Raw genomic sequence first — 21,089 nt, forward strand, 5'->3', positions numbered from 1 at the left:
ATATTCTTTTTTGTGGCTAAAAAACGTTCTATTGTATCCTGTCTTTTTTACCTATTGGTTGGTATTTAGGTTGCTTTCATGTCTTGGCTGTTATGAGTAATGCTGCAGTGAACATGGGAATACAGACAACCCTTTGAGGATAGTGACTTCATTCCTTTATACTTAGAAGTTGGATTCCTGGATCATACAACAGTTCCATATTTAATTTCTTGAGTAGCTTCCATACTGTTTTCCATAATGGCTGTATCAATTTACATTTCCACTTGTAATGTATAGGGGTTCCCTCTTCTCCACGTTCTCACTAACACTTGTTAGCTTTGTTTTTAGCTTTTGTTTTTTGTTTTGTTTTGTTGTTTTTGGGTAATTTCCATGCTAGCTGGTGTGAGATGATATCTTACTGTGGTTTTTATTTGCATTTCTTTGAGGATTAGTGAGCTCACACCCACTTTTAACTGTGGGTGACATCTGCCACTTCTATTCATCTTATTGGCAACCACTAGCTATGTGGCTTTAACCTAACTGTAGAAGGATGGGAAATATAAGGGGGTCTGTGGACAGATGGATTAGTGATCTATGGGTCATTGGTATGTATTGTTCCCAGTGGTGATGGCAAAGTGAACATAGGCTTCAGAGTCAAGCCAACCACTGCTGGGAAACCTTGGTTTTCATAGTGAAAGGCATATAATAAATAAGTTCCATTTCTACTTCCTTCAACTTCTAAAAATGTATATTTGTTTTTTTTTAATTTTTTTAATATTTTAATATTTTATTTATTTATTTGACAGAGATCACAAGTAGGCAGAGAGGCAGGCAGAGAGAGAGGAGGAAGCAGGCTCCCTGCTGAGCAGAGAGCCCGATGCAGGGCTCGATCCCAGGATCCTGGGATCATGACCTGAGCCAAAGACAGAGGCTTTAACCCACTGAGCCACGCAGGCATCCCTAAAAATGTATATTTGTGACCACTGACAAAGAATAGCTATATTTAGACTACAGATAGAGGCCTTTGGAGCTTGACATATCAAAGAAAATTTTTTTGAAAATAATGGAAAAGAGGGATGCCTGGGCGGCTCAGTCAGTTAAGCAAGCATCTGCCTTTGGCCCAGGTCACGATCTCTTGGTTCTGGGATTGAGTCCCACGTTGGTCTCCCTGCTCAGCGGGGAGTCTGCTTCTCCTTGTGCCTGCCTCTCTGCCTACTTGTGCTCTCTATCAAATAAATAAATAAAATCTTTAAAAAAAAAAGAAATTTACATGTATATATGTGTATATATATGTATATATAATTTGTATATATGTATATATAATTTACATGTATATATACATGTAAATTTCTTGTAATACATGTAAAAATATATATATACATGTATATATATACATCTAAGTATTTAAGATTTATTTATTTATTTTAGATTGAGAGAGTTCTCATGTGGGTGGGGATGGGGATAGAGGGGTGAGTGAGAGAATCTCAAGCCGACTCCAGGCTGAGCTCGGAATCTGATGCAGGGCTCCATTTCAGGACCCTGAGATCATGACCTGAGCCAAAACCAAGAGTCAGACACTCAACCCACTGTGCCACCCAGGTGCCCCTTGGAATGAATGCTTATAAAGAATGATTAATATAAATGGATTTTAAGAAGAACAGACTAGACTTTAAAAATAATTACTCTCTCTCTCTCAAAAAAAAAAAGAAAAAAAATAGTTTCTCTTTCCCTAAATACTTTATGGATGTTTCCATAATTTTTTTCTTGAACAATTTAACAGCTTTTCAGTGGAAAGGATCCTCTCCTCGCCTCTCCTCCTCTCCTCTCCTCTCTTCTCTGTCAAGCTAACCGATTTTGGGTTCTGTGCCCAGATCACCCCAGAGCAGAGCAAACGGAGCACCATGGTGAGAACTCCATACCGGATGGCACCAGAGGTTGTGACACGGAAGGCCTGTGGACCTAAGGTTGACATCTGGTCCCTGGGAATCATGGCCATCGAAATGATTGAAGGGGAGCCCCCACACATCAGTGAAAATCCTCTGAGAGCCTTGTACCTCACTGCCACCAGTGGGACCCCAGGGCTTCAGAACCCAGAGAAGCTGTCAGCTTTCTTCTGGGATGTTCTGAACCGCTGTCCTGAGGTGGATGTGGAGAAGAGAGGCTCAGCCAAAGAGCTGCTGCAGCATCGGTTCCTGAAGATTGCCAAGCCCCTCTCTGGCCTCACTCCACTGATTGCTGCAGCAAAAGGGGCAGCCAAGAACAGTCGCTAAAATCACGCTTACCCCAGCCTCATTGTGCCAAAACTTCTGTGAAATAAATGCTCATTTTAGAAAATCAAGAAAACCCCCCAAAACAAAAAGCCTCTCCTCTCCCCTCCCCTCCCCTCCCCTATCTTCTCGTCCATTCTCTTTTCTCTTTTATCTGTTTCTTTTTTCTTTTCTTTCTTTTTTATAAGTGCTTTACATGAGTGGCTGGTACGTTGGAAATAATTTTCTCAATAATGTAAACTGAAAGTAAATATTTGCATGTGTCAAATTTAATTCCTTTTTCCACCAGCCCAGTCATGTCTTCTGGTTCTAACTCCTGTGTTATAATGTCATTTGCACTGTCTCAGTCTTTTACTTTAGTCTTTTGCTACTGGTGTTTTATAAAGGAGCCTTTTTTTTTCCTTAAAGATTTTATTTGTCAGAGAGAGAGAAAGAGAGAGAGCGAGCGAGTGCGCACACACAAGCAGGGGGAGCAGCAGGCAGAGGGAGAAGCAGGCTCACCGTTGAGCAAGGAGCCATATGTGGGACTTGATACCAGGACCCTGGGATCGTGACTTGACCTGAAGGCAGTCATTTAACTGACTGAGCCACCCAGGCAGGCATCCCGGCAGTAGACTTTTGTTTTCATAAATATCTTTATATCGCAGAATTTGGGCAAATACAGTAGGTGACTATAAGTATTTGTTTAATAGTTAATTATCTGATAATTAATAGTTGGGAAACTTTACTATTACTTTTTCACATCTACATTGTAATAGTTAATATGGGTTAATAGTAACCCTGAGACACTTACAGTCATCCTGTGTTTCGTTTTTTGATTAGTTGAAAGTTTTGGACATTCATAAAGTACGTGAGATAAAAGCTGATGTGGAATTTGATTAATGAAAGGCACACTGTTTGTACACCTGGCCGGTTTGAAATAAACTGTTTTACTAAGAATATATATTTTGTTTCTCACCCCTCACAATATTTTTCTTAGGCAATAGAGATTTTGCTAAGGATGATCCTTTGGAGTTTAAGTCTCACCAGTGGTTTGGAGCATCTGTGAGATCAAAACAGGATAAAATTTTGGTAAGTCTTTTGGTTATTTCCTCATAGTTGGGTTTGTCAATTTATGTGGATACACCGAAGATTTTATGTTTGAAAGCTGATACTAAAACTCAGTGTGTTCTGGAGCACAGTGCAAGATGAGCTAAGATAGCTCTGATCAAAGGTCATCCTGTCTGCAGATCCCATCCATACCGCCCTTCACAGACTTGGGTTCTGCTACTTTCCACCTTCATGCCTACCTTGTTCCTTTCTCCTGGCCCTGTTGATGCTTCCCGTCAGTATGTCTCTCTCCAGCCAGGTTTAGGACTGGTGGGTTATGATTCATCAAGCACACGAACACCTCCTCTCTTTAAAACACAGCAGTGTTCCCTTTGCCTCGTCTCCACTGCCACGCTTCATTACTTCGCTCCTCTTTTCAGAAACTTTTTGAAAGTCTTTTCTACAGTCACCATCTCTACCTTCTTCACGTTCTCTTCCCAACCACTGTAGTCGGGCTCAGGCAGGCATGGCCAAAGTCACCTTGGCTCTCAGGTCACTGAAATCGGTGCTTTCTTACTTTTCCTGTCCTCTTAGCACCATTCAGTGAGGTCAGTTAGCCCATTCTTTTTGAAATGCTTTTCTTCCCTTGGCTTCTGGAGCACTGTATTTTCCTGGTTTTCTCTCATTCAGTTGCCTGCTCCTTGCAGCCTCCTTTTTGCTCAGTCTCTAGATGTTGGGTTATTCCCAGGCTGTGTTCTGGACCCCTGTCTTCTCTAACTACACCTTTTAGCTGTCTGTTCCTATCCTGTCTCATGGCTGTTAATAGAACCCATATGTCATAATCCCTAAATCTATCATTCTAGCTCTTAATTCTCCTTGGATTTTCAGTCATATTTCCTCAGAGTCGTATTTCCAAACTAGCTGTGTGGCATTTCCATTTGGATATCTCATATATTACTGAAAATGAACATGGCCAAAATAGAACTCTTTTTACCCACTATCAAAAAGAAAAAAACACAGGGATCCCTGGGTGGCTCAGTCAGTTGGGCATCTGCCTTTGACTCAAGTTGTGGTCTTAGGATGCTGGGATCAGGACTGTGTCAGGCTTCCTGCTCAGTGGGGAGCCTGCTTCTCTCTCTCCCTCTGCAGCCCGCCCTGCTTGTGTTCTGTCTCTCTCTCTCTCTCTGAAATAAAATAAATACATAAATAACAATTAAAAAAGGGAAAAACACAAAGATAACTGTTTCCATATAAAACCTTCCCACCTCGTTTAGAGGCATGACTCTCCACCTCATCCACCAGCAAGCCCTATCAGTTTGGCTTCGGGAATATATTCCACATCCATCAATAAGTCCTCACCTGCACTATTTCCACCCTGTATCCAGCCACTGCCATTGCCTGCCTGGGTTATGGCAGAGGCTCTCCTCCTCTTTCTGCTTCCTTTCCTGCCTCAACTACAATCCATTCTCCATGGGAGGACCAGAGGGAATCAGAGCATTTCATCTTCTTGATTAAAACAGTTAAGTGATTTTCTATCACTCTCAGAGGACAAATCCCTGCTGCTTCTGGTTTAGGAGCATCTCCATAATCCGGTCAGTGGCTCTTCTCATGCCACCTCACATGCTTTAGCTAGACTGGTCTTTGTTCCTTCCACGTGACTGGTCAGTGCAGTTAGTATCCCAGTGTTTTTGTTCCCTCTGCCTATCTTATGCTCATCTTGTTGATGTTCACTTGGCCAACTCCTTTGTCATTCTGATTTCAGCTTTCATTTCACTTCCTCAGAAAGCCTTTCCTTGTTTTAATTATCTGCATTGTTTTCATTTCTGTTTTTAAAAATCCAGTTGTGGGGCATTAGGAAAGAATTCATCTAGGAGCTGCAATTTCAAAGGAGTTTTAATGGATGTGTCCAGTTGGAAATGAAGGATGGGGTTGAGAGTGGGGGCACTCTAGGCAGAAAGCACAGAAGCAGACATAAGCAGGAGGAGCAAATAAATAATCTGTGTATGTGAAACATCAAGTTCATGTAGAAAAGTAGCAATAATTGTCTCCTTTCACCTTTTTCAAGGTAGATATAAAATAACCTGCTATTAATTTCTGCAGTGTTTGTGTTAATGTTTTGCTTCAAAAGAGTATTACAAAGAGTTAATTGAATCTTTTTCCAGCAAGTTAAATGTTCATTTTGGTAAATTACTATGTTATTAAAATATGCATTATTTCACTGCTTGTACATGATGTTAAAATCTGTAACACCAAAAACAAAAAGGTCATTATTTGGAAAGTAGGTAAAATAAGCACTCTGAAGTCTTTCTTTTTTTTCTTTTTCTTTCTTTCTTTCTTTCTTTTTTTTTTTTTTTTTAAAGATTTTATTTATTCATTTGCCAGAGAAAGAGAGAGGGCACACACAAGCAGGGGGAGCAGCAGGCAGAGTGAGAGGGAGAAGTACACTCCCCACTGAGCAGGGAGCCCAATGTGGGACTTGATTCCAGGACCCTGAGATCGTGACCTGAGCCGAAGGCAGATGTTTAATGACTGAGCCACCCAGGCATCCCTATTTTTTCTTAATAACAAATTACTTGCTTTATAATTTCAGGGTATATTCTACATGCATGAGAATGTTATTTAGTTAAAACATTAATTTGATTTGTGACCATCAGCCTAGTGCATAATATCAAGAAAAATGCTATATGAAATAGTTTTGGTAACTATTTTGAAAAGGAATATGTGAGGAAAGTACTTTTTAAATCTGTATCCACTGTGGTAATAAGGAATTCTTGGTATAAGACAAGTTTGATTAATTTTTATTAATGCTTAGAAAGTGTTTTTGAATTCTAGAGTAATACAGATTGTCTGAAATGCTCAGTTTTTCAGGGAATTTTTATGCTGTGGACTATCCCCTTTGATTTTAGGCCTGTGCCCCGCTCTACCACTGGAGGACTGAAATGAAACAGGAGAGAGAGCCTGTTGGAACATGCTTTCTTCAGTATGGAACAAAGACTGTGGAGTATGCCCCATGTAGATCAAGTATGTGTAGGAAGTTGTACCAGCTTTTAAAAGAGGGTTGGGAAGCCTACTTTGTTACGTGTGTGTGTGTGTGTGTGTATTAAAAATTGTAGACATATTGTGTGTGAGTCAAAAGATGCTCCATTGAGCTTCTCTAACATAGATGTGGGATTCCTATATAAAAGATTCTGATGCAATAGATCCTCTGGCAGGCCTGGGTACCTTCCTTTTTAGGAAAACTCCACAGGGCAATTTCATAGATACCAAAGTTTAAGAACTAGAGTTTTATATTAATAATGGTGTTAAATATTAAAAAAAAAAATTAAGTCTTTAAAAAGAGCCGGAGTTTATATAGAAAGGTGAAGCATTGAGCTCAGGACTCCTATGTTGGAGTTTTCCTCCTTTAATTTTTTTTTTTTATTTAAAAATTTTTTTGAAAGATTTTCTTTTAAATAATCTTTACACCCAACCTGGGGCTTAAACTCACAACAGCAAGATCAGTAGTCATATGCTCTACCGACTGAATCAGCCAAGCGTTCCTGAATTTTCCCTCTTTTAAATCAGAGTTTCTCTGTTCATCTTTTATCAAGCTTACTCCTCTTTTGATGGTTGAAAAGATCTCACTTTGTTGTCTAATATTATTTGAAATTTCATATGAAATTCATATTGTGATTAAAGGTGATTTTGAGCACTTACAGTTTTGATAATGCTTTTCCAAAGGAGATTCCAGTTCTTTTTTTTTTTTTTTTAAGATTTTATTTATTTATTAGAGACAAAAAGAGAGAGAAAGAGCACAGGCAGGGGAGAGAGGCAGAGGGAGAAGCAGACTCCCCACTAAGCTATGTGGGGCTTGATCACAGGACCCTGAGATTGAGACCTGAGCTGAAGCCACATGCTTAGCCAACTGAGCCACCTTAGACTGATACTTTTCTTTGTTCCATTGGTCACCAGATAGTTTGGTAGAGGGAATTAATAATAGAAGTACAACATGTAAGACTGTTAGTGCTAAAATTCTTTTTTTTCCATGTTAGTTGACTTAGGACACCAGGCCAAAGGAATTTTTCAGTCTTCAAAATTCTAAGCACTTAAACCTTCGGGAAATTGCAAATGATTTTTAGTAACACTTCTTAATCCACCAACTTTACCCTATTTGTTGTAAGTGAGAGGTACACATCAAAAGAATGATACCTCCAGAACTGCATTATTTATGAGGATAGGCCAGAAAGCATACAGACCAGAGGAGGCTGGCAGCCCTACACTCAGTGCTTGATGTCATCTGTATCATCACCTTTGTGTTGCTGTCTTGGTCACAGGACTCCTGTCTTTGTGGTATGTGGAACATGCGAGAACTAAATTCATGTTTTGCTGTACTGCAAAGATGTTCCTGTTATGAAAAGATAATCTTATAGCTATGAGGAATGAGCTAACTCTTGCATGCCAGGTTTGTAACTTCCCACTTACATGATGGACTGACCTATAAAAATCACCCTTATTCACACATGGTAGGTGTGGGAACTGAGATTAGGATGATTACAAGTAATTTTTTTCCCAGATCTTATAGTAATGAGTAGTCTTTTTTTTTTTTTTAAAGATTTTATTTATTTATTTGACAGAGATCACAAGTAGGCAGAGAGAGAGGAGGGAGCAGGCTCCCTGCTGAGCAGAGAGCCTGATCTGTTTGTTTGGTTTAGACACAGAAATTTTACATATTGGCACAGAAATTGTAAAATTGTTTTCAACCTTATTTTCTGAAGTATTTAACATCCAAATCAGGTCACAAAACTGGCTTGTGAGCCTCTTTTAGTAAATAAAATTTTATTGGAATACTGCCCCCCCCCCGCCCCAATTTGTTTACATGCTGTGTATAAAGGGAGAGCTGAGTGGTTGCCACAGTGACCATATAGCCCCTAAGTCTAAAATAGTATCTGGTCCTTTACAGAAAAAGTTTGTCGATCCCTAATCAAATAATAATACCTCAAATCTTTGAAAAAACAAAAGAATGACTTCAAAAATCAAAGTGAATGCCCTTCTTCCTAATAAATCTGGCTTTCAGTTTCCCCTGATCATTGTACATGCATGCTTTTTGGTGTAACCTTTGCGATATGAAGCTACCTACAGGCCCAGATTACAAGGGGCAACATGACCGCAGGAAAAAAAAAGTGCTCAGGAAAGGGAATCTGAGAACCTGGGTTATATTCTCACCTTTTGTCAACAATCTCCTGTAGCTATGCGTGATTTACTTAATCACTCTGGGCCTTTGTTTTCACCCTTGTTAAAAACACAGATTTGGATAACAGACTTTAGAGGTACAGTTTTTGTATTTTGTATTTTCTTCATGCTTCATTAAATCATGCAGCCAATGACTGATTTTACATGCCAAGTTTGAAGGGCTGCATTGTTAATTGATAACTTGGCTTGTTTTGGTAGTTTGTGGGGCTTTTTGTTTGTTTGTTTGCTTTTGTTTTCAGCATGACTTCTGTGGACACCCTGGGCATGAACCTTCACTGTCAGTAAAAAATTTCCTTATTCCTAATTATATTTGCTTTTGGCTTTTCGTTACTATCTATGGCCTAATGGCTTTACACAATAGGCCAGGTGTCTCTCTAAAAGTTCCAGAGCCACAAATCCTGTAACTTAAATACTTTCAATTCCATGATCAGGCTGTGTCTGTAGATTTTTCTGTTTTGAAAGCTAGTTGCCTTTTCTTCCCCCTTGATTGTTACTCAGGAAATTCTGAGTACATTGTTGATTTGAGATAGTGCAGGTTAATGGTGTGGACACACTGGGCTCAGATCCCTGCTCTCTTACTAGCTGGCTGACTCTGTTCAAGTTACTTAATTTCTGTAAGCCTTCATTTCCTTATCTATAAATCGTGAATAATAATAGGATTGCATAAGATTTTAAAAGATAATGCCTTGGAAAATACTTTAGTACAGTATGTGGCTTGGGGAATGGGCTTAATAAACATTAGCTGCTCTTACTATCATAATCAGTAATATTATTTATCATGCTGTCAGGCTTGAGGAATGGGAGAAATATTATTTATCTGTCGGAATGAAAACAAAAGCCTTCCCTGAAATAGCTTGTGGTTAGCGTAAAATTCTTTACATTGCCTTAAACACTCAGTTTAATACGTACCTGTTAAGAAAATTTTAAAGGACGATCATGTGTTCTGGGAAACCAAATAAAGCAGATAAATATACGGTTTGATAATCAAAAAGGGATGTCTTTATAAATGGCCTGAAAAAGTTCCCCTGAATACAACTTGAATAAGGGAAATAAATGGCTGACTTGAGGTCAGAGCAGGATTCCTCAGTATGATTCACTAGATACTGGAAACCCCAGCCCACTTTTTCCCATTCCCTCTTGGTTAGAAAAATTTACATTGGGGTAGCATTACACTCTTGAGGCTATTTTCTAAAACAAATCTAAATTTAGTTATTAAGTGTGTAATCTTGGGGCAGTTCCCAGGTTTTTAGAATGTGTTCAAAATTTTTGATGAGAGTATTTGACAAAAATTTTTGGAAGTTGTCCTTTCAGTTGTACTGAAAATAGATATTTTTGGTTCCTGTGTTTGGGTGGGAAATTTAGTAAATACTATATAGCATAATGATTTACATATTGTAACATTGACTAGAAGAATTCCTTGATAACTGAAGACTAGTGTTTTCATTGTTCCTTCTTACCCTCAAAATCAAACAAGGGAGAGTCTTCAGGTTCATCCTGACCTATATTCTAGGTACAGTATTACTCATGATTAGAGTTAATTTCAATGAATTGGCTAATTGTCCAGAAATCGTTTCCTTTTGTGAAAACTACCAGATAAAAGGTAACTACAAAAGAGTCTAACTAGTGAGTCTGTTAATCATCTGGAAAATAATTGAAAGTGTCATGTTTAAAGGTGTTCACGCTCATTAGACTGCAGTTCTAAATAGGTTGTGAAGATAATTTCATATTTTGTTCTTTGCTCTACATTAAGTTAGGGCCTGGCTTTCTCCCAAAATTCCAAGCTACGTTTTTAATAGTTTTTTTTATTGTTGTTGGCTACAAAATGTATGTGTGGTAAGTATGTATTAGGAATGTATGTATCTCTTTACCAGTATTTGTAATAGATTTGTGAAGACCATAGGCTAGACACTGTAGGGTAATAATAGGAATTTAGGATTGGAGTTTTTAACTCGTAGAACACAAGTCATCTTTGTTTCATGAGTTCAAAACAGTGGTTCATAGCCAATAATTTTTTTAAAAATGGAATGAAATAGAAAATGTCAGAATATATTGTACATGGTAATACTGATACTGTTTTGTGAAATTTTGTCTTATCGATGAATCTATTATATATACATATAACATGTAAATATTGGGTTTTATGGGTTATGATATATAATCTTGCTGTAGGTTGTGGTTAAAAATAAGTTTTAAATCTCCCATTTTAGGGGATGTTTCTGTTTCCTTGTGACTATTACAGATACTTTGATCTCTCTTGCCATATCTGAGAAAATGGTGCTGATAAAAATGGATACTAATTTTTTCAGAATGTGAAAATAGCTCATTAAGTGCTTGAGTGAATGAACATTTCCAATTCATGGTACACTGTCTTATGGTTACAGTGATAGAGATTTTTCTCATGTTTTGTTTTATGTTATTTGTTTTGGGGTTTGTGTATATTTCTAATCTTTTTATTTTAGAAAATATTGATGCTGATGGACAGGGATTTTGTCAAGGAGGATTCAGCATTGATTTTACCAAAGTAAGTTCTTACTTTAAGACTGAGTGAGATTCAGATCTATCTCATTATCTAAACCATTGTTAAAAATTAATTGCTCAATACTTCAGCTTCTCAATAACTATTACAAGTTTTAGGAAAATAGCTAATAAAAATGACCTATGTATTTTGATATTCTTTGCCTTACATTATTCTCTCCCTAAAAGATGTTGCTTATTTGAAATAGACATCAGAATGGGAATGGAGGACAGTAGATAATCTCCTCAGAAATGCAGATAACCACTATGACTTAATATTAAAATTTCCAGTTAGATAAATTTATATAATATTAAAGTTTTTCCTGTTTGACTGGAATTGGCTTTTCACAAAATCTTGTCAGTAGGAGCTCTGTTACAAAATTGTAGTTTTGTTACATAAAAGCTGAGAAATGTGCATGTTTACCATCTATTATGTGCCTACAGGCACCACGTAAAGTTGGACAATTTAATTACTGTAAAAAATCTCATATGTGTGGCTCTATGTATTTTTCACTAAGCTAGTATGCTCTCTAGAGTTGATAGTTTTTATCCATTTTCCTAAAATAACAGTTCAGTGTATGTTTTCAAAGGAAAATTTTCTGGAGTATTTTTCTTTGTATCACTTTCTTTTGTGTATGTGGGTTTTTTGGGTGGGGGGGCTGGGATATATGAACATTTTGAATATCAGCCTGAGAATATTAATTATACCTAGAGAAATCTTACACATATTGATTTAATTTAGAGCATCCTTAGAAAGCTCAATATGGCCTTCTTAGAAAATGCTTTAAATTTATTAAAACAATAGAAACTACACAGTTATGTAATTCAGAAAATTAATAAAGCTTTTTCTTATTTTTTAAAATTTGTATTTTATCTTTACTAAAAAAGTTTTTTCTAGACTAGGTCTATAATTATAGTTAACTTTCTTTACTTCCTAATTGATTTAAATCACTCAGTTTGAGATCACAATTCAAAATTTACTTGTAATTACTAAAAATTCAAAATTTGAGGAAGCAAAACAAGAAGTATATTAATAAATACTAGCTTTAAACTTTCATGAAATATTTTCAAATAGATGTTGATTCAAAAAAGAAAGTCCATGTTTTCTGTACCTGTGCCCATGCAGATGTAACCCCAGAAATAGTCTCATACCGTGAATATTCGCAGCTAAATTAACTGTTTGCTTTCTTCAACTCATTTGTGAAAAGTATCTTTTTTTTTTTTTTTTTAAGATTTTTCTTTATTTATTTGACACAGAGAGATCATAAATAGGCAGAGAGGCAGGCAGAGAGAGAGGGAGAAGCAGGCTCCCTGCTGAGCAGAGAGCCCATTGCGGGGCTCGATCCCAGGACCCTGAGATCATGACCTGAGCCAAAGGTAGAGGCTTAACCCATTGAGCCACCCAGGGGCCCCTGAAAAGTATCTTTTTAAAGTAGACAATTTAGAAGTATCTTTTTCATAGTCAGGGCAGGAAATTGTCAGTTGAAATCTTAGGGCTATATGTATGTTTGAGGGGAAAACTATTTTCTCTCCAGTTGGAAGAAATATCAAAATATGCTCAAACACTAAACACAGTTTCCTTGAAATAGATACTTACAGTTTGTTAAAGATACAAGAAATACTAGTCAAGTGTAATTCGTATATATAATATACCCTGAAAATTTTACCTTCTAACTTCATTTCTGTGTAGATCTGCAGGATGAAAAATAATTTTTCCTTAGCCAAAGAATTTTTTTTTTTTAAGATTTTTATTTATTTGTTGGACAGAGATCACAGGTAGGCAGAGAGGCAGGCAGAGAGAGGGGAAGGGAAGCAGACTCCCTGCTGAGCAGAGAACCCTAGGACCCAGAGATCCCAGGACCCTGGGATCATGACCTGAGCTGAAGGCAGAGGTTTTTTTTTTTTTTTTAAGATTTTATTTATTTATTTGACAGACAGAGATCACAAGTAGGCAGAGAGAGGCAGAGAAGCAGGCTCCCTGTCGAGCAGAGAGCCCTATGCGGGACTCAATCCCAGGACCTTGCGATCATGACCTGAGCCAAAGGCAGAGGCCTTAACCCGCTGAGCCACCCAGGCGCCTGAAGGCAGAGGTTTTAACCCACTGAGCAACCCAGGCGCCCCTAGCCAAAGAATTTTTAATGATTTTTTAGGAAGGAAATTTGCCTGTGTAGTCACAAATGTAATAGACATAATCAGTGATTTTTGTCTTTATTGTAACTCAGAAATATTTTGCATTAGTCCTTCATAACAAGTATAGGAAGCAGCCAGATCTATAGAATCAGTGTGTATGTTTGTGTATTTTCATATATTGAATCATTATAACTATTTTTTTATTTGTATTGTATTTTAATGTATTTTAGCAAAGGGGCAATGAAAATTTACTGAGAATGAGTTAGTGGAGTTTGAGATTTATGATTTTGTTATATGTATATATATGTATATAGCTTTTATATATATTAAATGTTAGATGTGTATGCATATATAGCTCTTATGTGTATTACATTGCTTTCAACTTTCAAACTGCCTGTTTTTAAATACGTGTCTTTCTGTTGATTGATTTAATCTAGGCTGATAGAGTACTTCTTGGTGGTCCTGGTAGCTTTTATTGGCAAGGTAGGTTAATATTTTTTTAAATTACTCAGCAATGATTGTGAATGCTTTCTTGGCTTATATGCCTGAGATTTTTCAAATTATTTTAAAGGAAGAAATTGAAAAATACAATTTAAATGTATAATCACTATCTGTTGTACAGTATTTTTTTAAAAGGACTGTAGTATCCTATATATAGTATGATATATAGAAAATAAAATATATGGCATATTGTAATATATTTATATATATTCCTAGGAGAAAATAAACAATGTTTTTAAAGTAAATAATAAAGCAAATCTATAAAGTAATTTAAAACAATTTATTTTTGTTTGTGGCATATGCTTCATCTCTGTACTCCAGAGGCTATGATGTAAGCATTAGGAAGTGTGGAACTGATCTGTGACAGGCAAATTTTGGCATTCTGAAAGCTCATGGTTTTAAAGTATTTTGAATTTGCTCATTAGAATATTTAAGTGGTTATTTTCTCATTAATTACTGACATCAAGAGTGATTTCTTTGTGTGTGGGGAGTTTTTGAAATAGAGGATCTTACTAAGTTTCAAAAGAGTGTAATTAAACTGGCATTAGTATAAATATAAAACACTTGCTTCAGTCATTTTGAGAGGCCTAGTAAAATTACCATTTGTACAAATGCATAACAGATCATTATTTGTTGACAGTTTCAAAACAGGTAACTAAACTTGCTTACTTGCTTTACTAGTTTCATTTATCATTACGTACACATGGATATTTATTTAGTTCATATATTCATACATTTGTTTTCTGCTAAGAAGTGCTGTTTACAATGTCAGAACTTTTGTTTTTTTGGCATTCTGATATTTAAGCATTACCAATATTTGGAAGAAATCTATAACTACATTAATGTGCAAATACTTCATAATTCTGAATTTTACTTCTGTATTCGACACTATGGTTTCCTTACTTGCTTTTTTTGTAGGAAAATCCATGCTTGCTTTTGCTTCATAGAAAAGGAAACTAAAGGAAGAGATTTACTGAAGAAAAATAGTAAAGAAAGAAAATAAGAAGGGATGAGAAATGGGAATAAGTAAAAAGTTGAAAGGGGTAGCAAAGGAGAAGATGGAGAGAAAAATCAGGGAGAGATGGATCAACATACTCACTGAAACAGAATAATGTGAATTTCAGTGAATTTATACACCTATGGGAAAATGAAATGATGTAGGAAAACCGTTTTGGGTTTTACAGTTTAAAAATGAAAACAAAAATAGCTTAACTGCATAGAAAATTAAAATAGGAGATATTAGTGCTTTCTAGTAAGATAAAAATCACGGATTTTTATTTATTTATTTTTTTTCTTCAGTGCTAGTTATGTCATTCAGTGGAGGGGAGGGAGGTGTCTGCTGGGAGTACCGGGGAACCAACGATGATTCTGTGATTCTCAGTCAGGACCACTTGTTACCACTGCCTTTTTAGGAGACACAGCTGTGAACATGTTTTTGTGACTAGTTTTTTGTTTTTTTTTTTAATTTTATTTATTTATTCGAAAGAGAGAGAGAGAGAGAGCGAGAGCACAAACAAGGGAAATGGCAGAGGGAGAGGGAGAAGCAGGTTCCCCGCTGAGCAGGGAGCCCAAGGCAAGAAGGCTGAGGCAGGGAGGCAGGATTCGATCCTAGGACCTTGGGATCTTGACCTGAGCCGAAGGTAAACACTTAACTGACTGAACTAGATGACTCGTTCTTGTAATACCTTTGAGTATTCTATAGTGCCTGTTTATTCCTATTTAAAAGTTAGGACTGATAGAGATAATTGACACTGTGTTGATTGGTATTTTATTATAAATGGTCTAGGCTGTGCCATTGAAAAATTCAGGGGCTGGACAGAGAATATTTTGTTCTAATAAGAGTAAAATCAGCAGGTTTTACTCTGAATTAATAAGTATGTCAGAATGAATTTTTCCATAGATCTCAGAATTACCTCTGTACAAATAGATAAAATTACAATGTTTTATTCAAAAGAGATGATGGCATTTTCCTGTGTTTTTTTTTTTTTAAGATTTTACTTATTTATTTATTGACAGAGAGAGAAAGAGAGATCACAAGTAGGCAGAGCAGCAGGCAGAGAGAAGGGGAATCAGGCTCCCCACTGAGCAGAGAGCCCAACGCAGGGCTCAATCCCAGGACCCTGAGATCATGACCCAAGCCGAAAGCAGGGACTTGACCCACTGAGCCACCCAAGCGCCCCAGATATGTTCTTTGATTCAAGGAATAGTTACTGAGTTCTTGCTATGTGTTAGGTACTCTTTAGGCACAGAGCATAAAGTAGTGACTCAAAGTGGAAGTGTTCTTACCCTATAGATGACTCAAATTCTGTGGACATATTGGAACAGACTGATAAACATTAATTATGAATTTTTTCTAAAACAGCAGAAATGAAGAGATTATTTTCTTTATGTATGGAGATGACATTTGATAAATTAGCCAACCTTTCTTAGGGTAGGAAACAATCTGATTTTTGTGTAGTGCTCTGGATTTCTTATTGACCTGGTAACTTAAGGTTGTGAAGAAAAGTGAGCTTACCCATTCAGGCTTCTTAAAGGTGTCCAAATAATTTGTGGGGGGAGGAAAAAAAAAAAACCAGTTGAACCAATTATTCTTACTATAAAAGAAAAAGTAATTATTTAAATGGATTTTCAAATTCTAATATTTCTTTGGGAAACAGCCCTTGATTTTATTATTCCAGTTCTTTAACATCGATTTTCTTTGTGAATTAAGACAAATCCTATATTCATAACTTTTGTTTACTAGCAGTGGCTAATTTTAGAACTATCTTGAATAGAAGTAATTGTGACTTTAGAAATATTAGATTTCAGACCTAGTATTATAGAGAGTTATTTAAGGTTTAAGAATTAGAAATACTCATCTCTAATGCTATCTGCGCAGGTGCCTTCTATCATCTGGATCATAAATTCCCATTAGAAACTTATTTTATATATATTTTTCAGGTCAGCTCATATCAGATCAGGTGGCAGAAATCGTATCTAAATATGATCCCAAAGTTTACAGCATCAAATATAATAACCAGTTAGCAACTCGGACTGCTCAAGCTATTTTTGATGACAGTTATTTGGGTGAGTAAAACTAAAATATGTGTTCATTTTCTGGAGTTGCAGTGTTCCTTTTCCTGTATTCACATATGCTACTTTAAGCTGGAAAATCTTTTATGTTGAAATAGATTACGATTTTTTTTTTAAATATAAAGAACAGGAACATAACAGTTTCAGACTGTTATTGAGTACTTAGGTTATATTTCAGTAGTTGAAATTTAAGAGTGGTTATTTATACAGTGATGATTAATAATAAATAACTTATTTATTTTTATTTTTTAATTAATTATTATTATTTTTTTTTGAGAGAAAGCGTGCGTGAATGGGGAGTGGGGCAAGGCAGAAAGAGAGAGAGAGAGAGTCTTAAACAGGCTCCAAGCCCAGCACAGGGCCTAACTTGGGGCTCAGTCAACTGAGCCACCGAGGCACCCCAGTACTAATAAATAAGTTTTAAAGTGTGCTTGCATATTCTAGGCATTGTTCTAAATGCTTCATCTGTATTAATTGACTTAATCTTTACAACAAGTCTGTAAAAGTATAGTGCTATTATTCCCATTTTGTAGGTAGAGAAACTAAGGCACAGAGGCAAAATAACTTGCCTAAAGTCACTCACTTAATAAATTGCTGTTTTAAGATTCAAACCCAGACAGTCTGACTCCTAGGCTTCTGTTTACTGTATTATTCATGATGTTAAACTATGGTTTTTAAGACTTACTAAGTTTTATTACCTCCCTTTAAACTTCTCTTATTAAACCAAGTACATATGACAGAAGCTGTACTTTGCTGATTGAGGAAATCTATTATTTGTTTCTTCTTTAATTACAGATTTACCATTTAAAAAAATTGAGATATAATTGACTTGTAATATTATATTACTCTTAGGTATACAACATAATGACTTGGTATTTTTATGTATTGTGAAATAATCACAGTCAGTCTAGTTAACATTTATCACAACACACAGTTACGAATTTTTTTTTCTTGTAATGAGAACTTTTAAATTCTACTGTTAAAACTTCCAATATACAATGCGGTATTATTAATTAAATCACCATGTTCTCATTACATCTCATGACTTATTTATAAGCAGCTGTTTGTACCTTTTGACCACCTTTATGCATTTTGCCCATCTGTGACCCCCTGCCTCTGGCAATCTTATCTCTTCTCCATATCTATAAGAAATTTATTGTTCTTAACAGATTCCTTTGTAAAATTGGTAAAAATCTTATTTTTCTAATAGAGCTATACTATTTGAATGTTTAGCTGTTTCCTTTAAATTCACTTACCATTTGCATATGAATCTTTTACCCCTAGAGAACAAAATATTACATTACTAAGGGAATTATTTTCACCCTTGATCAGTGCAGGGCTAGGTGTGTCAACCCCTGTGCAGTTCACAAATCTGCATATAACTTTTGATTCCTCCAAAACCTAACTAATTGCCTGTTGTTGACTGCAGGCCTTAGCAATAACACAGTCAATTAACATTGTAGGAACATTGCATATTGTGGGAATATTATATATTCCTAAAATAAAGTAAGCTAGAAGAAAAGAAAATGTTAAGAAAACCATAAGGAAAAGAACATACATTTACAGTACTGTATATATTTATTGAAAAAAGCCCGTGTCTAAGTAGGTCTGTGCACGTTAAACCGCTTGTTGGGGAGTCTGTCCTACTTGAAAATATTTTCAGGGAAAGCCTACTTGGCAAGTATGCTGTAGGTAACTGTGTGTGCCCTGATGGTGTTTCTTATTTTGTTCCTCCTTCAGGTTATTCTGTGGCTGTCGGAGATTTTAATGGCGATGGCATAGATGGTATGATGCACTTAAGCTATATTTAATTCTTTTCTAAAGACATAGACTAAGCATCTGAAACAGGTGCCATTGAAAAACAGGTGCCATTGAAAAACCTCAGCAGTTAAAGAGTTTGAAAACGTTGCTATATAATGTAACAATAGAAATGAGGGAGATGTTAGTACATGACTTGAGCTTGGTCTATATTAAACTTTCTCTAGCAGCTGCTGAACGCTGAGCCAGCAGGTTGCTGGGGGCCCCTGTGTCTTTCCCGTCTGCTCCTTTCCAGCCCCTAACAATGTATTTTATCTTCAGCTTCTTCCTTCTTACTTTCAGTAGTTTGAGTCCTCTTGGAAGGGCTTAGTTTCTTCTTTCTGTAGATATAATTTGTAACTTTCTGGGTTCTGCCTATAAGATTGTTACCCCATCCTCTGTCCATCCATCTTCCTTCTGAGCTCAGTTTAGGGGTCAGAGACTGCCTGGTTTTGACCATATTCCTGTGTCACTGCCACCTCTACCCTATTTCACCTTGTTCTGTATCATTTGTCATTACTGTAGATACAGCCTTCTTTTTTTTTTTTACTTTCTTTTATTTATTTATTTTATTTAATTTTTTATTTTTTATAAACATATATTTTTATCCCCAGGGGTACAGGTCTGTGAATCACCAGGTTTACACACTTCACAGCACTCACCAAAGCACATACCCTCCCCAATGTCCATAATCCCACCCCTTTCTCCCAAACCCCCTCCCCCCTGTCGCTCTCGACCCGCAAGAACGACCCGTAGGCGAGGTGAGTGGCAAACTTCTTTATTCACAATCTTCAGCCGGGGACCCCTCCCAGTCTAAGACCCCCAAGTATATATCCACCAAGTGCGAACTATATCCAATCAGAGTATACCACGACTAACAAAACTACCAATCAGAAGGACTATCTATGTGCATGCATCGTGCTCGTGAGCACGTACGTGACTCCATAGGTTTTCTTTGTTCTACAGATCATGCGCCTTTCCCTTGACTCCTGGTATCTATCAAACGTCACCCGAGAATGCACTCACAGTCCTTGGGTTAATCTCTCACTCCTCCCACTCCTCAGGCCTTGCTTAGTACGTGACTCCCTGCATCTGCTCGCATTCCTTAGGCAAACTATCTACAGCCCTGGCCCCTCATGCCTTGCTTAGTACGTGACTCCTTGCTCCTGCTGCATGGCTCTCCACACCCCCCAGCAACCCTCAGTTTGTTTTGTGAGATTAAGAGTCACTTATGGTTTGTCTCCCTCCCAATCCCATCTTGTTTCATTGATTCTTCTCCTACCCACTTAAGCCCCCATGTTGCATCACCACTTCCTCATATCAGGGAGTTGTCTTTCTCTGCTTGACTTATTTCACTAAGCATGATACGCTCTAGTTCCATCCATGTTGTCGCAAATGGCAAGATTTCATTTCTTTTGATGGCTGCATAGTATTCCATTGTGTATATATACCACATCTTTCTGATCCATTAGTCTGTTGATGGACATCTAGGTTCTTTCCATAGTTTGGCTATTGTGGACATTGCTGCTATAAACATTCGGGTGCATGTGCCCCTTTGGATCACTACGTTTGTATCTTTAGGGTAAATACCCAATAGTGCAATTGCTGGGTCATAGGGCAGTTCTGTTTTCAACATTTTGAGGAACCTCCATGCTGTTTTCCAGAGTGGCTGCACCAGCTTGCATTCCCACCAACAGTGTAGGAGGGTTCCCCTTTCTCTGCATCCTCGTCAGCATCTGTCATTTCCTGACTTGTTGATTTTAGCCATTCTGACTGGTGTGAGGTGATATCTCATTGTGGTTTTGATTTGTATTTCCCTGATGCCAAGTGATATGGAGCACTTTTTCATGTGTCTGTTGGCCATCTGGATGTCGTCTTTGCAGAAATGTCTGTTCATGTCCTCTGCCCATTTCTTGATTGGATTATTTGTTCTTTGGGTGTTGAGTTTGCTAAGTTATTTATAGATTCTGGACACTAGTCCTTTATCTGATACGTCGTTTGCAAATATCTTCTCCCATTCTGTCAGTTGTCTTTTGATTTTGTTAACTGTTTCCTTTGCTGTGCAAAAGCTTTTGATCTTGATGAAATCCCAATAGTTCATTTTTGCCCTTGCTTCCCTTGCCTTTGGCGATGTTCCTAGGAAGATGTTGCTGCGGCTGAGGTCGAAGAGGCTGCTGCCTGTGTTCTCCTCAAGGATTTTGATGGATTCCTTTCTCACATTGAGGTCCTTCATCCATTTTGAGTCTATTTTTGTGTGTGGTGTAAGGAAGTGGTCCAATTTCATTTTTCTGCATGTGGCTGTCCAATATTCCCAGCACCATTTATTGAAGAGGCTGTCTTTTTTCCATTGGACATTCTTTCCTGCTTTGTCGAAGATTAGTTGACTGTAGAGTTGAGGGTCTATTTCTGGGCTCTCTATTCTGTTCCATTGATCTATGTGTCTGTTTTTGTGCCAGTACCATGCTGTCTTGATGATGACAGCTTTATAATAGAGCTTGAAGTCCGGAATTGTGATGCCGCCAACTTTGGCTTTCTTTTTCAATATCCCTTTGGCTATTCGAGGTCTTTTCT

At 37.1% G+C, this 21,089-nt stretch overlaps 1 protein-coding gene across 1 annotated transcript in view; it reads left to right on the top strand.

Moving 5' to 3' along the window:
- Positions 1 to 21,089, top strand: part of ITGAV (integrin subunit alpha V) — a 101,970-nt gene that overhangs the window by 41,098 nt on the left and 39,783 nt on the right. The window contains exons 3-8 of the mRNA XM_032356170.1: positions 3,226 to 3,317; positions 6,182 to 6,296; positions 10,964 to 11,025; positions 13,586 to 13,631; positions 16,590 to 16,715; positions 18,462 to 18,506. Coding sequence (XP_032212061.1) covers positions 3,226 to 3,317; positions 6,182 to 6,296; positions 10,964 to 11,025; positions 13,586 to 13,631; positions 16,590 to 16,715; positions 18,462 to 18,506 — 486 coding nt within the window. The remainder of the gene's footprint in view (positions 1 to 3,225; positions 3,318 to 6,181; positions 6,297 to 10,963; positions 11,026 to 13,585; positions 13,632 to 16,589; positions 16,716 to 18,461; positions 18,507 to 21,089) is intronic.

This window comes from Mustela erminea, chromosome 8, assembly GCF_009829155.1.
Source record: "Mustela erminea isolate mMusErm1 chromosome 8, mMusErm1.Pri, whole genome shotgun sequence".
In the NCBI taxonomy this organism is placed as follows: domain Eukaryota; kingdom Metazoa; phylum Chordata; class Mammalia; order Carnivora; family Mustelidae; genus Mustela; species Mustela erminea.